The following is a 19,260-nucleotide window of genomic DNA, read 5'->3' on the forward strand; positions in this document are numbered from 1 at the left end:
CAAATATCTCGGGAACTATAGTTGTGTCAGGAAGTCACTCAGAATGTCATCCTTTATAACATATTTCAAAGTGAAAAAAACCGGTGAGGTGTACCCCTTTCGATATATTTACCTCTACTTCCCAGACAGCACCGGACATCCAATGGATGTACGTTTCACGTCCAATTTATGTCCGTATGTCCGATTTACATCCGTGGACATAAATTGGACGTAAAGACAAAGATGTCCTCATTGGACATCGGACCTGCAGGACGTCCGATGTACGTCCATCCGACGTCCTATGTCCGAAGTTGTGACAAACATACGTCCCATGGACGTCTTTTGTAAAAAAAATGGACATATAACGGACATCCAATGGACATCCGTGTGCTGTCTGGATTCAAATATACTTCAACGTACAATTATAAAACTTTAAAGTCAAATACCTCGGAAACTATAAGCGACCCCCGTATAATTGTATTAGAAAAAGTCACTCAGAATTTCATCCTTTATAACATATGTCAAAATGAAAAAAATCGGTGAGGTGTACCCTTGTCTATATATTTATCATTTATTATAACGCTTAATTTCTTACACACACACACACACATACGGGGAAAAGAGATCGGTGAGATGAACGCAGCAATGTGAGCGAGCCGAGTGCGTCGTTTTCGTCAAAGGCGAGAATTTCCAGCGCGAGAGAGAGAGAGAGAGAGAGGCGGAAATTCACTTTCCCTCGGCGCCTTTGGTTCGCCCTTCGTCACGTTAATTCCGCGTAATCTCTCTGCCCGACCCCGTGCATTATTCAAGACTACAAGAGTTCCAGCGTACGGTAGACGCGGTAACGCGTGCAAAACTCGCCCGGCAATCGACGGTGAATAATCACCGGCCGAGCAACGTGTTCTCCGAGAAGAAACGGACACACGCACCGTCGCCACGCTGTCATCATCCCGCCCTTCGTCTGCTGGAGCTACCCCGAGCGAGCCACGGACGAGGAAGAGACGGTCGCAGCGACGCAACAGTCTTCAGCGGGCGGAAGAGCGCGCGCGCGCGCGCGCGAAAAGGCGAACGCGTCGCCATAATCGCCGTGGCGTAATCAGCCGTGAATGCGTGTGCCACGCATTACGTAGGACGCGCGCTGCGTGCGCGAACGTTACGGGAAGATCGCTCGAGGGGGTAGGAAGGGAGGGAAAAAAGCGCGAGGAGCGAGATGAGATCAGCGCGCGGCGATCGGCCGCGCCGCGCCGCGCCGCGCCGCGTCGCGTCGCGTCGCGACGCGACGCGCCTCGGCTCGGCTCGGCTCGGCGGCGGGGCCAGTCAGTACCGGTCCAGCGGCCGATTTGGAGGGCTGTTCTTTTCCCGATTCTTCTCGTGAACGTGCGGACCGGAGGAAGAGAGAGAGAGAGAGAGAGAGAGAGAGAGAGAGGGAGAGAGAGAGAGAGAGAGTCGAGCGAGCGGTTTGTCCAAAGGGTGTCACAGCGCGCGAGGTACGATCGACGCGAAGCCCGATCTTCCCCGGGCAGAACAGGAAATCATGATGACATCAGAGTGACGTCGAAATGACGGAGGAAAATTAATTTTTCCATCTCGTGACTCGGTCATTCTCTCGTGACTTTGATATCATTTTGATGTTATCATGATTTTCTCTTTCACTTGGGTTCTGTGTGCTGTACGCGGCAGAAATGGCGGTTCTTTCGCGGCGCGACTCACCGCCGGGGGGGACCAGGCGGAATTTCGCCGAGGGGCCGCCGACGATGTCTCCCGAGATGTTTCCGTGGCGAACGGAAACCCGGTTTACCGTTCTCGGCTGTGTGAAAAGAGAGTTCGGCCGAGATAGCCGAGGAGACACAGTCTACCGATCGGAAAGCTCCTCCGCCGGTTCCTCGAGTCCTCCGACTCCTGCGGCAGCGATCTTCCGTCTGGTCCCCAGCGGCGTTGGAAAGTCAGTCGTCCGAGCGGAATTGTTCCTCCCGTGTGCGGTTCGTCGACTTCGGTGACTTTGAGAGGCGCGCGCGATCTCTCGAAGTTTTCGAACTCTTGGTGATTCGTCTGTGCCAGTCGCAGTCGCCGTGTGGTCGTTCGCTTCATTATTGGTAACTTTGATTATCAACGAGTCATTTTTACCGTTCGCTGAGAGACTGCTGTTGTTGATGCTCGCCGCAAGCTGGAGAGCTCGTTCCGCGAGAGACATCGAAATTTGAATTTCGCGTCGGACGCGAGCTCTCCGGTCGAGTCCGGCGATGGTGTCACGTGTCACAGTTGTGTACGGTGCGTGCGATTCGGCTGGAAAAACGCAGGTCTACATTCAAATCTGACTGGAGGTTTCCGAGAGGAGATGCTCGTCGATTCGACCGGTTCGTTTGCGAGCGAGAGAGCCTTCGCGCGGAGACTCGCGCGGCTGTCTTAATAATCCTCGAGCGAGGAATTTCGGCGAATAAAGAGGTGCCGGGAGAGGGGGGGGGCGTGCGGGAAAAACTCGGCGCAGGTACGCGTGGAAATAAGTAGGCCGCCGGCCATTTATTTCCAGCCAGTATCCAAAACTCGAGAGAGAGAGAGAGAGAGAGAGAGAGAGAGAGAGAAAATTCCCTTTTCGTGGGAGGACCTTTTTGTGGCCGTCGGTCGCAAGAGTCCCTTCGCCATTGACGAGATCCTTTACTTCTCGAAGTAAATTTCCGCCGAATTGCGTCGAGTTTCGCCTTGCCGAGTTGAATCGCGTCAAGATGAACGTCGCAAGGCGGCTTCGCCGCGACAAATGACTCTCGCGTATTAATTTTCGCATAGCGTTCGTATGAGTCAGACTTTTTAACAGAACTGCACACGTTATAGGACGCGCGTTAGCGCGGTGGGCGTATCTGTAACCGTTGGCATTATCTTCTGCCATGTGTTTCTCGGAAACTCCGACTCTTTCCTGGAGCGGAAGTCCGGTGTGTACTCTTTGTTTCGTCGAGTCGTTGCGTCGCTAATTGCCCCGAGTAGAAACAAATGTGATCCTCTTCTCTTACATCTCCCCCCTCCCCTCTCCCTCCTCCGGATGTTGCGCGTCTCTCTACGCGCGGAGATATTGGCGATAATTAGTCTCTGTAGATGGTCGCAGATATTCCGGCCGCCGCTGAACGAAGAAGATCAATCTGTCTGGTGCGCGAACAATCGGACGATTCTCCGTGCGTGCAATTTTCTATTATTCGAAGCAGCTCGCGGTCGGGCGAGTTCAATCGTGCGACCTCCTCTTGCGCCACGCACGCGGTGTCGCAATCGTTGCCCGAGTTCAAAACTCGATAAGGAAAGGCTGCGAGAGAGAGAGAGAGAGAGAGAGAGAGGGAGGGAGAGAGAGAGTGCGTGGCGTTTCTGAGTTCGACTTGTACACGCGCGCATCCTCGTCCTTTTCTCAAGTCTCAAGAAGCGAGAAACGGCGCTCCGAAATCAGTTTCGAAGACTTTAGTTATAAGTTATTGGTAGGCCTTATAACTACTCATTTTATACATACGTTCCGCCGTTGATCAGCTCAGTCAATTATCAAGACAAGAAGTAGTAAAAATTCGATCCATTTATAATCTCTGTCTAATATTAGAAAATTAATTAAATTAAAGCTAAGAGCAAATTTGTAAGTAGAAACAGTAGTACGTGACTGTGACGTGTCCGTAATCGCGTGATCAGCTGATCACGGAATTACGGAGCGTATTTAAATTAGTTCGAGTATCAAACTTTGTAAGTGAAAGCAAAGTTTCCGAGGCCTGCGCAATTTCAAGCGGACGACGCGAGATGGAAGATGGGAGACTCAGATTCTCTTAGGGAAAACAAAGTCGCTCCTGAGCCGTCGGGAACGCATCAATCACGCGCAGGCTGACTCGGCGAAAAAAACGGACTCGCCGGCGAGTTCGGTCGGCGCGATCGAACGGCGTCCGCGTTGCCGCCGTAATGATGCAGAAAAATATGTTGTTCCGCGCGCGCGCGCGCGAACTCCCGGCGGCGAGCGAATCGGACGAGATCGATCGAGGACGCGGACGTGTTCAACTCGAGCGTCTTCTTCTCGGTAGGCCAGAAACTCTGAATTTCGCGTTGGCGGTTGACGAGGCCACTCGAACATGGCGGAGACTTCGTGTCCCCGATAATTCGTGCTTCGTGGAATTCCGTGTGCGTTCCCGTGGGCGTGTAATGACTGATCTAGGCGCTCGGGAACTTGGAAGTAACGTTTTCTCGCAGCCGAGGACACACTCGGCGATGCTCGGACCGATGCAAGCCGGTTGAGACGCAGCCGGCGCTGCATCGAGGGAGAACTCAAATTCTCCGAGAACTCACTCTCAAGCAAGTTTCGTCGCTTAAGAAACGAGAAGAGCCGCATCGAGAGAGAGAAAGAGAGAGAAGCGTTCGAAAGTAACGTCAGCGCGATGCCGCCGCGTAATTGCGTAAGAGCGCATAACGTTGCGTTAGCGCGCAAATCGGCCGCGACGGCAGCAGATTACGTCGACTCCTCGTGAAAAGCGTTCACGCGCTCATGGACAGGCCAGAGCGATTCGCCCACGTTAAGAGCGAGCGCGATCGGCGACGCGATAAAAAAAACCGACCGTACGCACGTCGCGATTCCTACGCGACAGCTCGCCTCCGCCTCGCGCCTCGCCGCGCGCTGCGACGCGTTCGCTTTCGCGTCGCGAGCCGAGCCGCGTGACGCTCCGCGAGCGCGCTGCGCCGCCGCGGCTCCGGCCGGCGACTGCGCGAATCCTCACCGATGGCCCTCTTCTCTTCTCGTGTCGTGTCCAGGGAATCGAGACCTTAACCTGTTACGTGGATATCCTCCCGTCTCTCTCTCTCTCTCTCATGTTCTTTCTTCTTGCGCTTCTTGATACCTTATAGCGACGTTGTATGCGTCAGCTGTAGAAAGATTTTTATTGGTTGCCTCCAATCTCGATCTATTTCCCTGCCTATCTATTTATCTCTCTCTCTCTCTCTCACACACACACACACACACACATGCGTATACGAGCGGTATTCGGTTCCGAAGTGATAGCCGTCGACATCTGGTCCGATGATCGTAGTCCTGTGAATAATAAACAGAGGAGAATGAATTTTATTTAAAATCAACGATGCAACGGAGAGTGATAACAGTTATCAATGTAGCTCCCTCGCGTTCACACATGCTCGCGCACGCGACGCGCGCACACACACACGCGCGCGCGCGCGCGCGTGTTTTTGTTTCATGGTATAATATTTCGTTTCCACGAATTTCATTTGATTCTCGGGTCTCACCCGCGGCGGAGGAGTACCTTCTTTATCGCAAAGACGCGAAAAGACGTGAATGCCGTCGAATTCGTTTCAGTCGTCTCGGTCATCCGCGCTTGCGCAGACCCACGTCGGCCGGAAGTGAGAAAAGAGCGCGTGCCTGTCTCTCAGTCGCCAAGTGAGCAAATTCGCCGATTGATCGGAACTCAACGACTCAACGAACCCGCGCATATCTCGGGTCGTAAACGCAATTAAACGGAATTAAGGGTCGCTGCAGCAGCGGGCGGCCCGTAAAGCCCGTGTCACACTACGGATTGAAGGATGAAGGATCGCGGATCGAAGATCTGCAATTTGACCAATCGGAACGAAGCAAATCAAAAGCGCAGTTTGTCGATTCGTCGAAATCTAATCTCCAATCCGCGATCATTGATCTTCAACCCGTAGTGTGACACGGGCTTAACGCGCTTAACTTGCGGACGGCGCGGCGCGGCGCGGCGCGACGCGACGCGACAGGAAACGGCCGCGTTTCATCGCCCGCCTCCCGATAGGATATTTATTTATGCGTCGATGTTGCCGCGTACAAACGTCGCGGGTCTTCTGGAAACATTCCACACGTGCGCACAGAGGCCGCGCTCGTTTTCGGCCGTCTCGTCGCGATAAAAGATGAACGCAGCTCGGTAAAAGCGGCGGCGCGGTGGGAACGTTTTATCGATCTCCGCATTATTTGTCCGCTCAACAGCTCGTATCGTCGCCTCTCGATACTCATTCGCACCATTTCGTTGTTTAGCGTTTCGTGATGATGCGAATATTACCAAGCTAGTACGTTCAAGTGACAGAGCTAAGTAAAATTATGTCTAGCCGACGGTATATCGCCTTCGGATTTCACCGCTGACGAGGGCGATCGTCGATCGCTGACTCGCGTGCTCCTCGTTATCGCCGAGGAGCGCGGTAGTCAGTTTCCAGCGACATCGATCATAGCTTAATCCGAGTCTTCGCCGCGGACGGAGCTGACGCTCGAGGTAAGCTTCGGTCGACGCATTGGTGCGCAAAACGCGTCGGTCGGTCGCGCTGTGTGAGACGCGAGTCGCAAGACGCAACGAACGCACGCGCGCGAGCCGTTCGGATGCTTCTGAAACGACGCTTTTCAAGTATCTGGGTTATCGCTTCGTTGCTCCTATTAAGGCAAGATTTATCTTGCGCCGGACTCGCGCGCTGACCCGCCGCGCCTGCGAGGCGACACGCGATCGCGCGTCATACGCGTTGTAGCCGGAATTATTTCTTCTCCATGTCCTGCTTTGCGCGTATCGCGTCTGTACGTCGTCACGTGAGTACCTGGAAGGACTAAAAACTGCAGTCTAAGGGCGGTTTCAGTCGAGCCGGCGGTCCCGCGCGCGAGGAAACACGATTCATCCGTCGCGCGTCACCGCGGCGTCGGGCGAGAACGCCGCCATTTTCGCCGATAAAAACGCGCGCGCGCGCGAGAAACGATGGCTGATTTATTTACTTGTACGCACGGGCGAGCTCGGAACTGATTTAGCCCGGCGGGATATTAACCTCTTTCGTCGCCGGCGGAACTTGGAACCGTTCCGAAATGATTTCTCCGAAGCGGTTTCTCCAGAGGAGCCCGCCTCCGCGCGCGAAGACGCGAACTCTGAGAACCCTCGCGCGAACCTCTGACGATCCCTCGGAGACTTGCCGATTTGTCATATTACGCGAGAGATGGATGAACGAGCGAGGCTCTCGCGGTGCGACGATACTCGGCGTAGTTCGACGTAACGGCCCCCGAAGAGCGGCGACAAGAGTAAACAAATGGACCCCCGGGCGCGCGGCGCAAACTTCTAGAAAATCTCCCGACGCTCGATTCTTCTAGATGTCCCTTTTGGAGATTCGTGTCCCCTGGGAATGTCGGGAATTAGCTCGTTAAAAAAAGAAAAAGTAATTTCAGCACAAGCGGAATCATCTAAATTTTAGAGGTAATTTTATTCTCATACAGGGTCCCGCCCCCCCCCCATCTTAACTTTCGCATTAGAAAATCTCGAAAACTATGAAATATATTAAAAAAAGCTAAAACACGTTTTCCATGATTTCGAAGGGGGAAAGAGAATGGCATTATCAGTTTTTTATTTGGAGGGCATTTTCAAGGTCAGTTGAAGGTCAACTTAATTTTTGAGAACAGAAAGCCCAATTTTTTATTATATCTTCTTTTTTTACCGATTAATTTGAACAACTTTTGTCTGAAACATCTTTTATTTGCCTTATTTGTTGAAATATTTAAGGAAAACTTGGTAAGTTCTTCAACATTTAACTTACGATATCTCGCTAACTATTCGTCGAAGGAAGAAATAGTATTAGACTTTTTTACTTTATTTATTATCAAGAATATATTACTACAATAGTGCCCTAAGTTTTGTTATAACTTATCGACCTTTGGAAATTTCAAAATTATTAAATTAACAAAAGTTAGGGCACTATTATCGTAATATATTCTTGATAGTAAATAAAGTAAAAAAGTCTAATACTATTTTTTCTTTCGATGAATGATAGTTAGCGAGATATCGTAAGTTAAATGTTGAAAAACCTACCAAGTTTTCCTTAAATATTTCAACTAATATTAGGCAAATAAAAAATATGGCTCTGTATACGGCCTCAGGAGGATTCCTCGAAGATTAAGAGAAAAATATTATAAACACATTATTCCTAAAGTTACAGATAGGATTATATATGTTACATGTATAATGCAAATCTTATTGATTTTAATATAACTTTCCTCTTATACACAGATTATTTAATCGTTTTTTAAGAGGATTATTATTTGTTCTCACACTGTACTTTATTCTTACTGGTTATACTAGTTAATTTGAAAAAAATCATTATAATATAGCGAAAAGTAATATATATATATATATATATATATATGTACTTCTGGCTCCAGTTCTACAATAAATAAGCACGAAGGAAATAAGATCATCATAACAAATAAATTTTCAATCAGTTTTGTTACGGACTTTACAGCTATAAAGATATTTGTCATAATCAATCGTATGAAACATGGTTGAAAGAAAGAATATATTATTCAACTTCTTGCAATAGATTATAAACCGCATTTGACCAAATATGGGTAAATTATCTTCGTTGTATGTTGCAGCAATGTACATACCTTTTTTTAAAAAGCGTCCGAAATATTCTGACTATATGTATGAGCATATGGTAATTTTTTCGTTCATATCTGAAGGTAGAGCATGACTGAAGAAAAGAAGACGATATTCAGACCAACATATATTTCTCTTTGTATAAGAGGAAAATTAATTGATATAAGGAGAAATCCTCTTGAGATCAGAGAAAAACATATTAGAACATAATACCTAACAAATTTTAGACGAATGGCTCACATTAATCGCTTTATCGAAAGGGGCATCCCTTCTCTGTGAAAGGCTCCGCTTAGAATATGAGACTATGGGAGAGAAGACGCTTTACAAATAGAATACCTTTCTTTGAGTGCTTCTCCAAGCTAATCGATTTCACGCGCGGCTCTCCTTTTCTTTCAGAGACACTTTCAAGTTTTTTACGGAAAATTCGAGAAACACGCTGGCGACTCATGTAATTCAAGAAAGTACGACATTATTTCGAGGATGATTCGCGGCAGAGCTAAGATGATCCTCTCGAATGCTGCGGGAACCAAGTCCAAGAGATCCGCGATGCGAGCGGTGACGATTTAGAGAAACGCGTCGCGAGATCGGACATCGTCACGATGATTTTTGCCCACGGCAAAAGTGACGGCGGGAGGTAGGGAGGGGGGGACGGTTAATTCGATCTCGCGTATTTAGACCGAACTTCTCCGGGAACGTTCCGCGGCGTGACGTGACGTACGCAGCGAGCGGGTCTCGCAGTTTAGCGGAGACTCGTAAATCGCCGGGGCGCGCGTTAGTCGCGTCAACGATACCGCGAGACAAGCCGTATCGTTAAGATCGAGGCCGCGTTTCGCAGCCGTTAAGTCGATTCCGAGTCTATTCCGAGGCAGTACACAATCCCTGCTTGCTATCGACCTGTTCCAGAGATCGCAATGCGGACGAAGCTGCTGCAGCTGCTGCTGGTCGCGCTGCTCCTGGCGGTGCTGATCGCCGACACGTCTGCCCAGGTATCGTATCGATTAACAGAGCCGATTAACGCGCGATCGTTCCCGTCACTTCAAGCTTGCCCGAACGCGTCGGAGTCGTCGGAATTCCAGGCGCGGAATTTCGCACGCTCTTCCGGAGTTTCTCTCGTGTCTTTCGTGCGTTCGTCTTCCCTATTACGCGCGGAGGATATTGTGCGTCCAACATCGCGACGGTATCGATTGTACCGGGTGGCTCGCGCACAGTTACGCGACCGGCTTTAACAGACCGCGTCCGTTTGAACAGAGAAAGATTCTACCCTCGCCGGACGTTCGAGTGAATTTCACCCTTTTTGAAATCCGCTCGAATTCTCGCTCCTTCTCGCGCGATCCGATTAATCTCGTCTCTCGGCTCCTGGCTCTGTCAAGCTAGAAAAGCTGTCATCGTTACCTTGTTTAAATCTCACGGGCGAGACTTCGGTTAGCCTATATTCTTCGATTTACTTGCGGCGGTCAAATTGGCCGTAACATTTGAGTCTTGAAACGCGAACGTCCGATGACGTCAGTCAGTCGTTCTTACTCACGTTGCGTCGCGTGCCGCACTTTTCCGTCAACAAGTTCCTAAGGGGACGCCTCGTGTATTACAGAAGGAGACAGATGTGAGTGTTGTTTTTCTTTTTCTTTTCTTTTTTCAACAAGAGTGAAAGTGATACAATCAGAGACAGCCTCGGTTTCCAGCGTTTCATGTGTTCCTCGTGAAAAACGCGCGAGAGGAAAATTCTCCTTTACGATGCATTGGCGATCTGCAATGCGCTCCGAGGCGCTCGAGCGCGTCTCCCCCTGCCCCCTCCCCCCTCCCTCACCAACCCCGCTGTGCATCGCCTGTCGCACAGATGACACCGAGAGAATGAATCGTGTCTCATTGCAATCTCAATTCCCAGCGCAAGCGGAAATATCGGCGTCGAACGACCACGACGGAGGCACCCGCGCAAGATGAGGTCATGAACATGCTGGAAGCTGACGAAATGGCCGAGGAGGAGGCGGAGGCGGCGGCGGCGGCGGCGGCGGCGGCTGACGCTGAGCTCACTCTTGAAAATGGCAGAAACGAGGTTGGATCGAAGCAGCAGCGTTTGCTCCTGGCGGATCCGTGCACCGATAAACACTGCGGCGCTGGTCGCGTCTGCAAGGTTCGTCGAGGGGCTCGAGGGGGCTTCTTCGCATGTAAATGCAAATGGGCAGGAGGGCCTTCCGCTGTGGATTCGGCGCGTGCTACGGCTAATAAGTGCTTGAAAAGCACTTGCCCGCTATATTCATGGCTCTGCCTTCCTCTTTCCTTTGACCGTTTCGAGATGTTATTCAGACGTGAGCTTTCTCTCTCTCTACGCCGAAGTCGTACGTGCAACTTTGTTCAACATGCGCGACTCCACTGAAAGACACGCGTCTGACTTTGGGTCCACTCCCCCCCCCCCCCGCCTCCCCCTGGAGAGATCCGTATCGATGGTTGTCACTTGAAACTTTGCTCATGCGCGAGGTGTTCAGATTTTTGTCTAGAGTCAAGTCCGAGTTGTTGTCGCGGATCGAATCGTGCGTGGCGTTTCATGACTATGTAGTCGCGGTTCAGTCGGTTAAATTGTTGCCAACCGTAAATTCATAACCCGAACGACTTGCTTGAGGCAAGTTTCGACCATCTACGCAGGCGTGGTCTCACTTGAGGCAGGTTTCGAGCGAAAGGACTATTAATACGGATGTACTTGTGTCGTTCATTCGCGTATTTTTAGACCTCTCGCTCTCACCTTCAATATTCGGCGAGACCGGCCGATGCGAATTTAGTCGAATCTAGAAGTGGGGTGAACGCGCGGACAAAGCACGCTCCGATACATATCTTATAATTCCGGGGTGAAATTTTCATTCCGATCCCCCCCCCCCCTCCCTCTCTGTCGTTGTCGAGGCGCGAGACATGAGCGCGGTCCGACCTCTTCGATTTCAGAGCACGGAGGAGGGCACGGCCGAGTGCGTTTGCGTGGAGGTCTGCAACCAGGAGGTCGATCCCCGTCGCAAGGTGTGCACCAACTACAACGAGACCTTCGGCAGCGACTGCGAGGTCTACCAGGCGCGCTGCTTCTGCGACACCGGTGACGCCAGGTGCAAAGGCCCCGATTATCAGCATGTCCACATTGTGTATTACGGCGAGTGCCAGCAAATGCCTGTGAGTATTCGGCCACACCGTGACCGGACAGATTCGTTTGAAGGTCGCGAGTCGGAAACTCGCCAGGTCTCCTGGAATCAGCGTCCTCCGGGCAGCGCGACCTTCTGAGACGCACATGTTGCTGATTTGTTTCTTGAGGGGCGTTTTGGAGGCTTCTTCCTTGAGAAATTCGGACGATTTCTCTTTCCTTTCAACATTCGATGCTCTTCGCGCGGTGCCCGCGCGAACTCTGCCGAGGCACCCGAAAAAGAAAGTAATTTCAGAACAAGCGGAGGAATCTGTTGCAGAGGATTTTATTCTTACATATGGCCGCCTCAGGAGGATTCCTCTAGGATCAAGAGGAAAATATTATAAGCGTATTATTCTTAAAGTTAGCGGGATTGTATATTCTGTACAATGTACAATGCGACTCTTATTGATTTTGATATAAGTCAATAAGAGTCGCAATAAAAAAAAAAGATTAAATAATCTCCTCTTATGCACAGATTATTTAATCCTTTTTTTTTTTTTTTGAGAGGTTTTTTTTATTTACTTTTATTATATACTCGTACTTTATTATTCTTGCTGGTTGTACGTTCCTTTATAGGGAAAGGAGAGAAAATTATTACGAAACTGTCCGGGAAAGATTCTAGTTAAATTTTTCTTGACTCTCTGCTGAAAAGGTGGGAAAAAAGATAAGTTTGTAATTTTAAATTACTTTAAGTGGGATTTAATGTAGCGTGCAACGCGATACGATAAATGGATATATGTATGTACTTACGCGAAAATATGGGCCAGTGTGTCTTTAAGTTGATTTTCTCCAAAAATTCTTAAATTTCGTTCATGACGAAACAACCGGGAAGAACGATACAAATTGAATAACGCTCTCTTCTTTTTCCCTTTGCTCTAGACGTTGTCCATGAAATCAATGTGGCGACGATCGCCATATGCACAGAGAGAGAGAGAGAGAGAGAGAGAGAGAGAGAGAGAGAGAGAGAGAGAGAGAGAGAGAGAGGAGTGTCTGAGTGTGTGAGTAGATGAAAGAGGCAAAACGCTGATAAGCCTCTTGATATGAAAGGAAAATTAATTGATATAAAAGGATATTCTCTTGAAACAAAAGAAAAACAGTTGGAGTAATATCTAACAAATTTTAGATGAATGGTTCATTTTAATCGCTTTATCGAAAGAGGAATCCTTTTCCTATAAAAGGCTTCGCTTAGAATATGAGACTATGGGAGAAATCACTTTACAAGATAGAATACTTTTTTTGAGTGCTAGAAAGCCTGCTCATTTTGTGCGAGGCTCGGTTGTGTCTGATTTTTATACTTGCATGAAAGAAAAGGACTGGCCGAATGTGAGAATGAGCGAACCGAGCGAACGTTTCGGTCGAAGCCGAAAGAAACGGAATTTCCGTTTCTTGGAGACAAATTTGCTTCATTCAAGCTTGAAATTCCTGCCTTCGAACCAAATTTGCTTCGTCACGTCGTCGCGTTAACTCGACCGGTCTCTCTTCTCTCTCCGCTAAATAATTATTATGTTACATATACATATACACGTGTTTATCATAATTATAATAATTTTATGCCGAGCAATTGTCGCGTGCGAAAGATTTGTGTTTCAGTAACAATCGACACAATTACAATGACTATAATTATGACGAGCCTCGTGGCAAACGAGGTGGAGCGAGCGTCCGCCCTCTCGTGAATCTCGAAATGTTGAAGCTGCCCGTTGTTGCAGATGTGCAAGGAGGAGGAGATGTCCGATTTCCCCCGGCGAATGCGCGACTGGCTGTTCAACATCATGCGCGACCTGGCGGACCGTCAGGAGCTGCCGTCGCACTACCTGAAGATGCAGCGCGAGGCTGAGATGAATCACACGTTGCGCTGGGCGAACGCGGCCATCTGGAAGTGGTGCGACCTGGATGGCCACCCGCACGACCGGGCCGTGTCGCGCCACGAGCTCTTCCCGATAAAGGCGCCCTTGATGGCCCTCGAGCACTGCATCGCGCCCTTCCTGGATTCCTGCGACGCCGACGGCGATCACAAGATCACGCTGATCGAGTGGGGCAAGTGTCTGGAGCTCGACGAGGTACGTGTCTCTCCCGATAACGCTGTCCTCGTCTCGCCCAATGAGAACGGAATAACAATCCACTTCCTCGTCTGCCAAGCCACGTCTCTCGTCGTCCGAGGACTGTGTGTTCGCGAGTCGTTTCTTTCTCGTCGGCTGGGAACGTTAGGCAGGACCTTGTGTGACAACCTCGCACATGAGCCATTACGCCCGCAAATGGTTTTTCGCTGTTTCGTGCATTTACGTTCGTGCACATTGATCGTTTGACACGCGCACCTGATAGCGCACGTGAGACACGGTGTACGTCACGAGACACTGGAGTCACGAGACGTGTGGAGTGTCTGTCCCTTTTTGCAACGTTAACCAACGAGTCCCTTCTCAATTTCTCGTCATCCGACTCTTGGAGAGCGACGTCAGTCTCTCCCGCGCGTCTCTCTTGAGAGCGCGCGTTTTCCCGGCCTGTGCCTGCAATTCGTAATACAAAAGTATCACGTCATGCGGTGCGCAGTGCGTGTTTAACTCGCGAACGCGGCTATTTCGCCCCGCGAGATATCTGCGAGATAAGACGCGAGGTAATACGCTACTTGCCGCTTAACCTTCAGGCATTCTAACCGGCATCTTTCCTTTAAAATTTGCAATTTATTTCGCGGAAAATTTATATATTGGGAGTACAAATTAGTTCGGTCCGTTTTTTTGTGTCAAAAGATGTATTTATTTCAAAACAAAATGAATGAACAGATCAATTAAAGTATTTTCCATCGCTGGCTACTACTTTCTCCCGTTTCTCAGGCAATTTTCGAATTTCATCTCGAAAAAATGACTCGTCTATTGAGGCGATCCAAGTTTGGAGCCAATTTTCGATATCTGCGAAAGAGGTGAACCGGTGACCTGCCAAATCGTGCTGCATCCTTCGGAACAACCAGTAATCAGAAGGAGCAATGTCCGGAGAATACGGCGGGTGCGGTAAAACATCCCATTTGAGCGTTTCCAAATATTTTTTCACGACTTTTGCGACATGAGGCCGAGCGTTGTCACGAAGAACGCCTTTCAACGTCTCTCGGTTTCAGTTCATAAGGCACCCAATTTCCTTGTTTTTCAATAATTCCCCATGTCTCTCAATCGTACGGAAACGGCTTGTTGAGTCACTCCCAATGATTCTGCAAGCTCCTCTTGCGTTTCACTCTGATCTTCTTCGAGTAATGCCTCTAATTCTTTGTCCTCGAATTTTTTTGGCTGTCCAGAGCGAGGCTTGTCTTCGACGCTGAAATCTCCATCTTTGAAACGTCGAAACCATTCCCTACATGATTTATCAGTTGGTGCAGCGCCACCATAAACTTCAACAAGCATTCGATAGGCTTCAGCTGCACTTTTCTTCCGATTAAAGCAGAAAATTAAAACCTCCCGCAAATGCTGCTTGGTTCGACACAAAATTCGACATTTTCAACACTGTAAAAAGCAAGGTTTTTGTATGAAACTCAAAGCGATATAAACTGAATATTATTGGCAGATGTCTAACCTCTCTGAAACCGCCCAAATCGGCACTCGCTATGAACCATTCATAACAGCCGGAGCCATCTTTTGAAAACGGACCAAACTAATTTGTACACCCAATATATATATATATATGTATATGTAACCATCATGTCGCGTAGAGTTTTCGAGTTTGTTAGTGGCTCCTGTAGGAGCCAGCCCGGTCCTCTAAAGGTTAATTGCTTCGTGCGAGGAATATGCGCTTGTGTGTGAGCTGAACGGGGAACATACAAAATGGCGGCTAACGGGCAATGAGATAATCGCTCGACCGAGGGTGCGGTCCGTTTAGCGCTGCACGTGCTTCGGGGCGTTTTTTCTAGACACGGGATGACTCGATGACGTATGCGGGTGGGAATACTACGAAGCGTCTAACGGACCCAGCCTCCGGGCTAGATTCAGGTCCTTCAAGCCGCATTCTTGCGTTACGAGCACGCGAGTGTTCGATACCCCCCCACTCTGTGTGAAACACGAACGTGATTTTTCCATTCAACCGTCTCACAATGCTCGAACGCTCGAACAGCATCTCGAGGTATCGTCTGGTTCGTCGAGAATAACTTGGGCATTTGCGTTGATTAGAGATGTGCCAACTATTCGAATTGGAATCGAATCGCATCGAATCCAATGTGATTCGATCCGATTCGAATCCGAATCCCTCTATGATTCGAATCCGAATAATTCGAATGGGAATCAGATACATTATCGTTTGTGTGCATCAGCTACAAAACGGGCCAACTGGGCCTGTCTGGGTATGGGTGTATGTCTGATCCCTTAACTCGCAATTAACTTAACTTATAATTAATAACATAATTATAAATTTAGTTTAATTATTTAAATATATATTTTACTTTAAGATGATATTACAATACCAATATTCCCTTTCATATTAAAATCTTCCATCATTATTTGCACGTTTAATGGTCATGTTAAGTTTTTTAATGATTCCATATTCGATTTCATTCGAATTCGAGTGAAATTTCACAGATCCGATTCGATCCGAATTCGAATTTAAAAAAATGAGATTCGATTCGACTCGACTCGACATAAAGATTCTTAATTCGCACACCTCTAGCATTGATATACATCCCTTGGCTACATCCTTTGAATCTCGGGTCTTCCCGGGTTTGGGAACTTGCTGCTAAGCAACGGAAACCCCGGAAACAAGCTGTTGAAAGAGAATAAAATAGAACGATGAATCAAGACATCTCAGAGAAATTACATCCCCCTCCCCTCCCCCCCGAATACGCCCTGGGATTCAAAGGGATCGAAAATCACGTTAGTAATTCGGGAATTTCTGACACGGCGGCGTGTATCGCGCGCAGCGACGATGCCCTATTAGCGCGTTACACGACGAATGCGAGGACAACGGTGAAAATATTAATTTCAGGACGACATAGACGACAAGTGCGAGGAGCTGGCGGAGGCGCACGAGCATTACTAGAGGCGCGTCTTCGTCGGTGAGAGAGAGAGAGAGAGAGAGACGGGCGCGATCGGAGCACGGACGAGGCACGCAGCGGGAACAATAGCAGGACGACAAACGGCCGAGGGCGCAAAGGACCCGGCCAAGTGACGCGCAGCATAGCGGCAGGGGCAGAGAGAGAGAGAGAGAGAGAGAGGGGGGAGGAGAGAGAGAGAGAGAGAGAGAGAGAGAGAGAGAGAGAGAGCGAGAGCGAGAGAGAGCGAGAGCGAGAGCGAGGGCGACAGTAGTAGACGACGACGACGACGACGACGATGGGGAGCCGGGTAAAAATGGCGGGAAAAATCGCGGCCTGGCGCTCCGGTCGGCGACAGCGCGGCCAACGCGCAGTCTCCGCACGCGTCGCCGAGTCGATACCGCGACGCGCGCGAGAGAGGCATCTTTACTGTACGCCTCTCTCTGCGCGGTGCCTTCTCGCCACGATATACGTGCCGAGCACGACAGCCAGCACACACCGCAGCAGTGCTGGCGACTCTCGGGTCGCCGCCGCGCCTCAATAATCCAAGCTGTCGTCTCGCGCGCACTCGTCGCCGAGCACGTCGTGATCGCAGCGGATTCGTGGTAGTACGCTGCGCGACGCGACGCGGCGGCCCGACGGAGGAGCCTCCTGGCTTCTCTCTCCGGGCACGGCCCGGCTCCGTATTTTCGAACATTCGACATTCGGCGTCTCTCGATACTTATGATCGCGCGATTCGATTAATTTGAATTCGAGTAGAACGGGTCTCGCGGCGGCGCGGCGTGTGAGCGGTAGAGTTCTCCTTCACGAATATTCACGTGCGATTAGAAATCCGGACAGACGGACAGACAGAGAGAGAGAGAGAGAGAGAGAGAGGGAGAGAGAGAGAGAGAGACAGAGAGGGAGGGAGGGACGAACGTATTCGAAAGTCCGGGGGATTCTACAGGAAGCCGCAAGTATATACCACCAACTTGGAGTCATTTGCGTCCGATTCCGCGATCATCCAGCCGCCCGACGATGATCCGATAAATTTTCTACGTGGAAATTGATCGTTTTGCTTCTCTCTCGAGGGGGAGAGAGAGAGAGAGAGAGAGAGAGAGAGAGAAAGAGAGAGAGAGAGAGAGAGTGAGTTTGTCGTGCACCGCTCGCAAAGTTCGCGTCGAACGCACGAGAGGAGATTCGACAGAGGAAGCTTCGCTCGCGCCCGTCCCGTATAGCAGAAATTTTCGCGTCTCCCCGATTCGCCACGCACGCCTTTTCCAATGTGCAATCTTTTGTATGAAATCACTGCCCCTTTTTCTGCCAATAAAGAGAAATAATGCTGTTACTTCGAGGCAGTTTCCTCCACGCCGAGTTCCGAGTGAAAACGCCGCGATACTCGCCTGCGTCCGCCGGCGTATTTCACTCTCTCCAGCTCCGTAATCGCCTTCATTTTCCGACCTTACTTTCGTCGCACGCCGCAGACGGGCGCGTGACGCAACCCGTCGTTATTGTTATCGCAATTAATTAGCGGAAATACACGTACAACAGCCAGGCGCGCGCGCGCGCTACTACATGCGTTTCGATTTATTGCCGCGCGAGACGGAAGTATCTTCGTTGAGAATCAAGTACGCGTAACCCCTCGCGGGGGGGCCGGTGGTCTGCGTTAATCGATATTATCGCAGAGGAATTTTATCGCCGACGATACCTTGTCGACGCGATTTCGCGGCGCGGCCAAAGTTATTGAAGCAATATCGCCGGTGACACGATAGTCGTTCGCATTATATCGACCGTGCCGAGTCCGTTTCTGTATGCGACATCCATACCCGTCCCGATCTGCCACGGCCACGACTCGTCGTCTGCGTTTTTGCAATATATGCAAAATATGCGAATAATTACAGCGTGACGTATGAAAATTGTGAGTAAAATCGATAAGAAAATCGCGACGCGTTCCGCAGCGCGTCGCTCGCGGCTCGTGACTCGCGATTCGCGGCGTGTCGTTCTCACGAGAGCATTTCATATCTCCGCGAGTAAAAATATCTCGACTGATCCGTCTACGTTATTTACGAGAGTGTTAGCTCGCAACTGTCTGCTTGTAGACACCTGGTTTACTCATCTTTGCAGAGAAATAACAAAATTTACAATTTCCCACATCTCTTGTGAGACTTGTTTAATTTTTCCCCGCCGAGAGCGCTCTTCGAGTCAAGCTTGGTAAATACACCGCGCGTGTCTACACATGGTTTATCTATAGAGATATCTCTCTGTCCCGAGATAACACAAAATTCCCAAAAATCGACGGGACTCGAAGACGTTGCCGAACGTTGGAGAAACAGTAACGATCCGGCTTTTCAGCAAACTGGCAAAATAGCGCCTCAGGATCGGAGCGAGAGTTCCTTGCGGGGCGGCTGAAAAAAAAACGCGCGCGCAGAAAGCAAAGCATACAATCAACCAGCACCGTTCTATTTTTTGCCTCTGTATAATTTTTATTCATACACGATACATGCACAGTGCCGTAGCGTAAAGTCCGTCTCGACGACGACATGACGACGACGACGACGACGACGACGACAACGACGACGACGACGACGACGACGACTACAACGCCGTCACCGAACGTCCGTTTGCTTCGGCGCTAAGAGGCAGGCGGCGCATGCGCGAGGCGCGCACGGGCCACGAGAGCGTCAGTTCCGGCGAGACGTCGGGTCGTGCTCGCGGTAAAACGCGGCGGACGAGTAGTTCGCCGAGTGCGGCCGCGGCGGGGCGCCACTCGCGCTCCCACCGCCTCG

General features: G+C 49.9%; 2 protein-coding genes across 4 annotated transcripts in view; both read left to right on the plus strand.

Annotated features, from left to right (window-relative positions):
* Positions 1-1,285: 1,285 nt before the first annotated feature.
* Positions 1,286-17,822, plus strand: SPARC (secreted protein, acidic, cysteine-rich). 3 transcript variants are annotated; one of them, XM_011141230.3, is made up of 6 exons: positions 1,286-1,466; positions 9,246-9,328; positions 10,225-10,470; positions 11,271-11,489; positions 13,206-13,556; positions 16,450-17,822. In XM_011141230.3, the coding sequence occupies exons 2-6, from the start codon at positions 9,254-9,256 to the stop codon at positions 16,501-16,503; spliced, it is 945 nt and encodes a 314-aa protein (XP_011139532.2). In that variant the 5' UTR covers positions 1,286-1,466; positions 9,246-9,253; the 3' UTR covers positions 16,504-17,822. The 3 variants fall into 3 exon arrangements, with proteins under 3 accessions (XP_011139532.2, XP_011139533.2, XP_025162150.1); XM_011141231.3 differs by lacking the exon at positions 1,286-1,466 and adding an exon at positions 6,071-6,212; XM_025306365.1 differs by lacking the exon at positions 1,286-1,466 and having other exon boundaries at positions 9,058-9,328.
* Positions 17,823-19,075: 1,253 nt separating this feature from the next.
* His2Av (Histone H2A variant) overlaps positions 19,076-19,260 on the plus strand; it is a 10,675-nt gene continuing 10,490 nt past the window's right edge. Inside the window, exon 1 of the mRNA XM_011141233.2 lies at positions 19,076-19,260. This exon is cut by the window's right edge and continues 154 nt beyond it. The gene's annotated coding sequence lies outside the window, so the exon portion shown is untranslated.

This window comes from Harpegnathos saltator, unplaced genomic scaffold (assembly GCF_003227715.2).
Source record: "Harpegnathos saltator strain DR-91 unplaced genomic scaffold, Hsal_v8.6 scaffold774, whole genome shotgun sequence".
In the NCBI taxonomy this organism is placed as follows: Eukaryota; Metazoa; Arthropoda; class Insecta; order Hymenoptera; family Formicidae; genus Harpegnathos; species Harpegnathos saltator.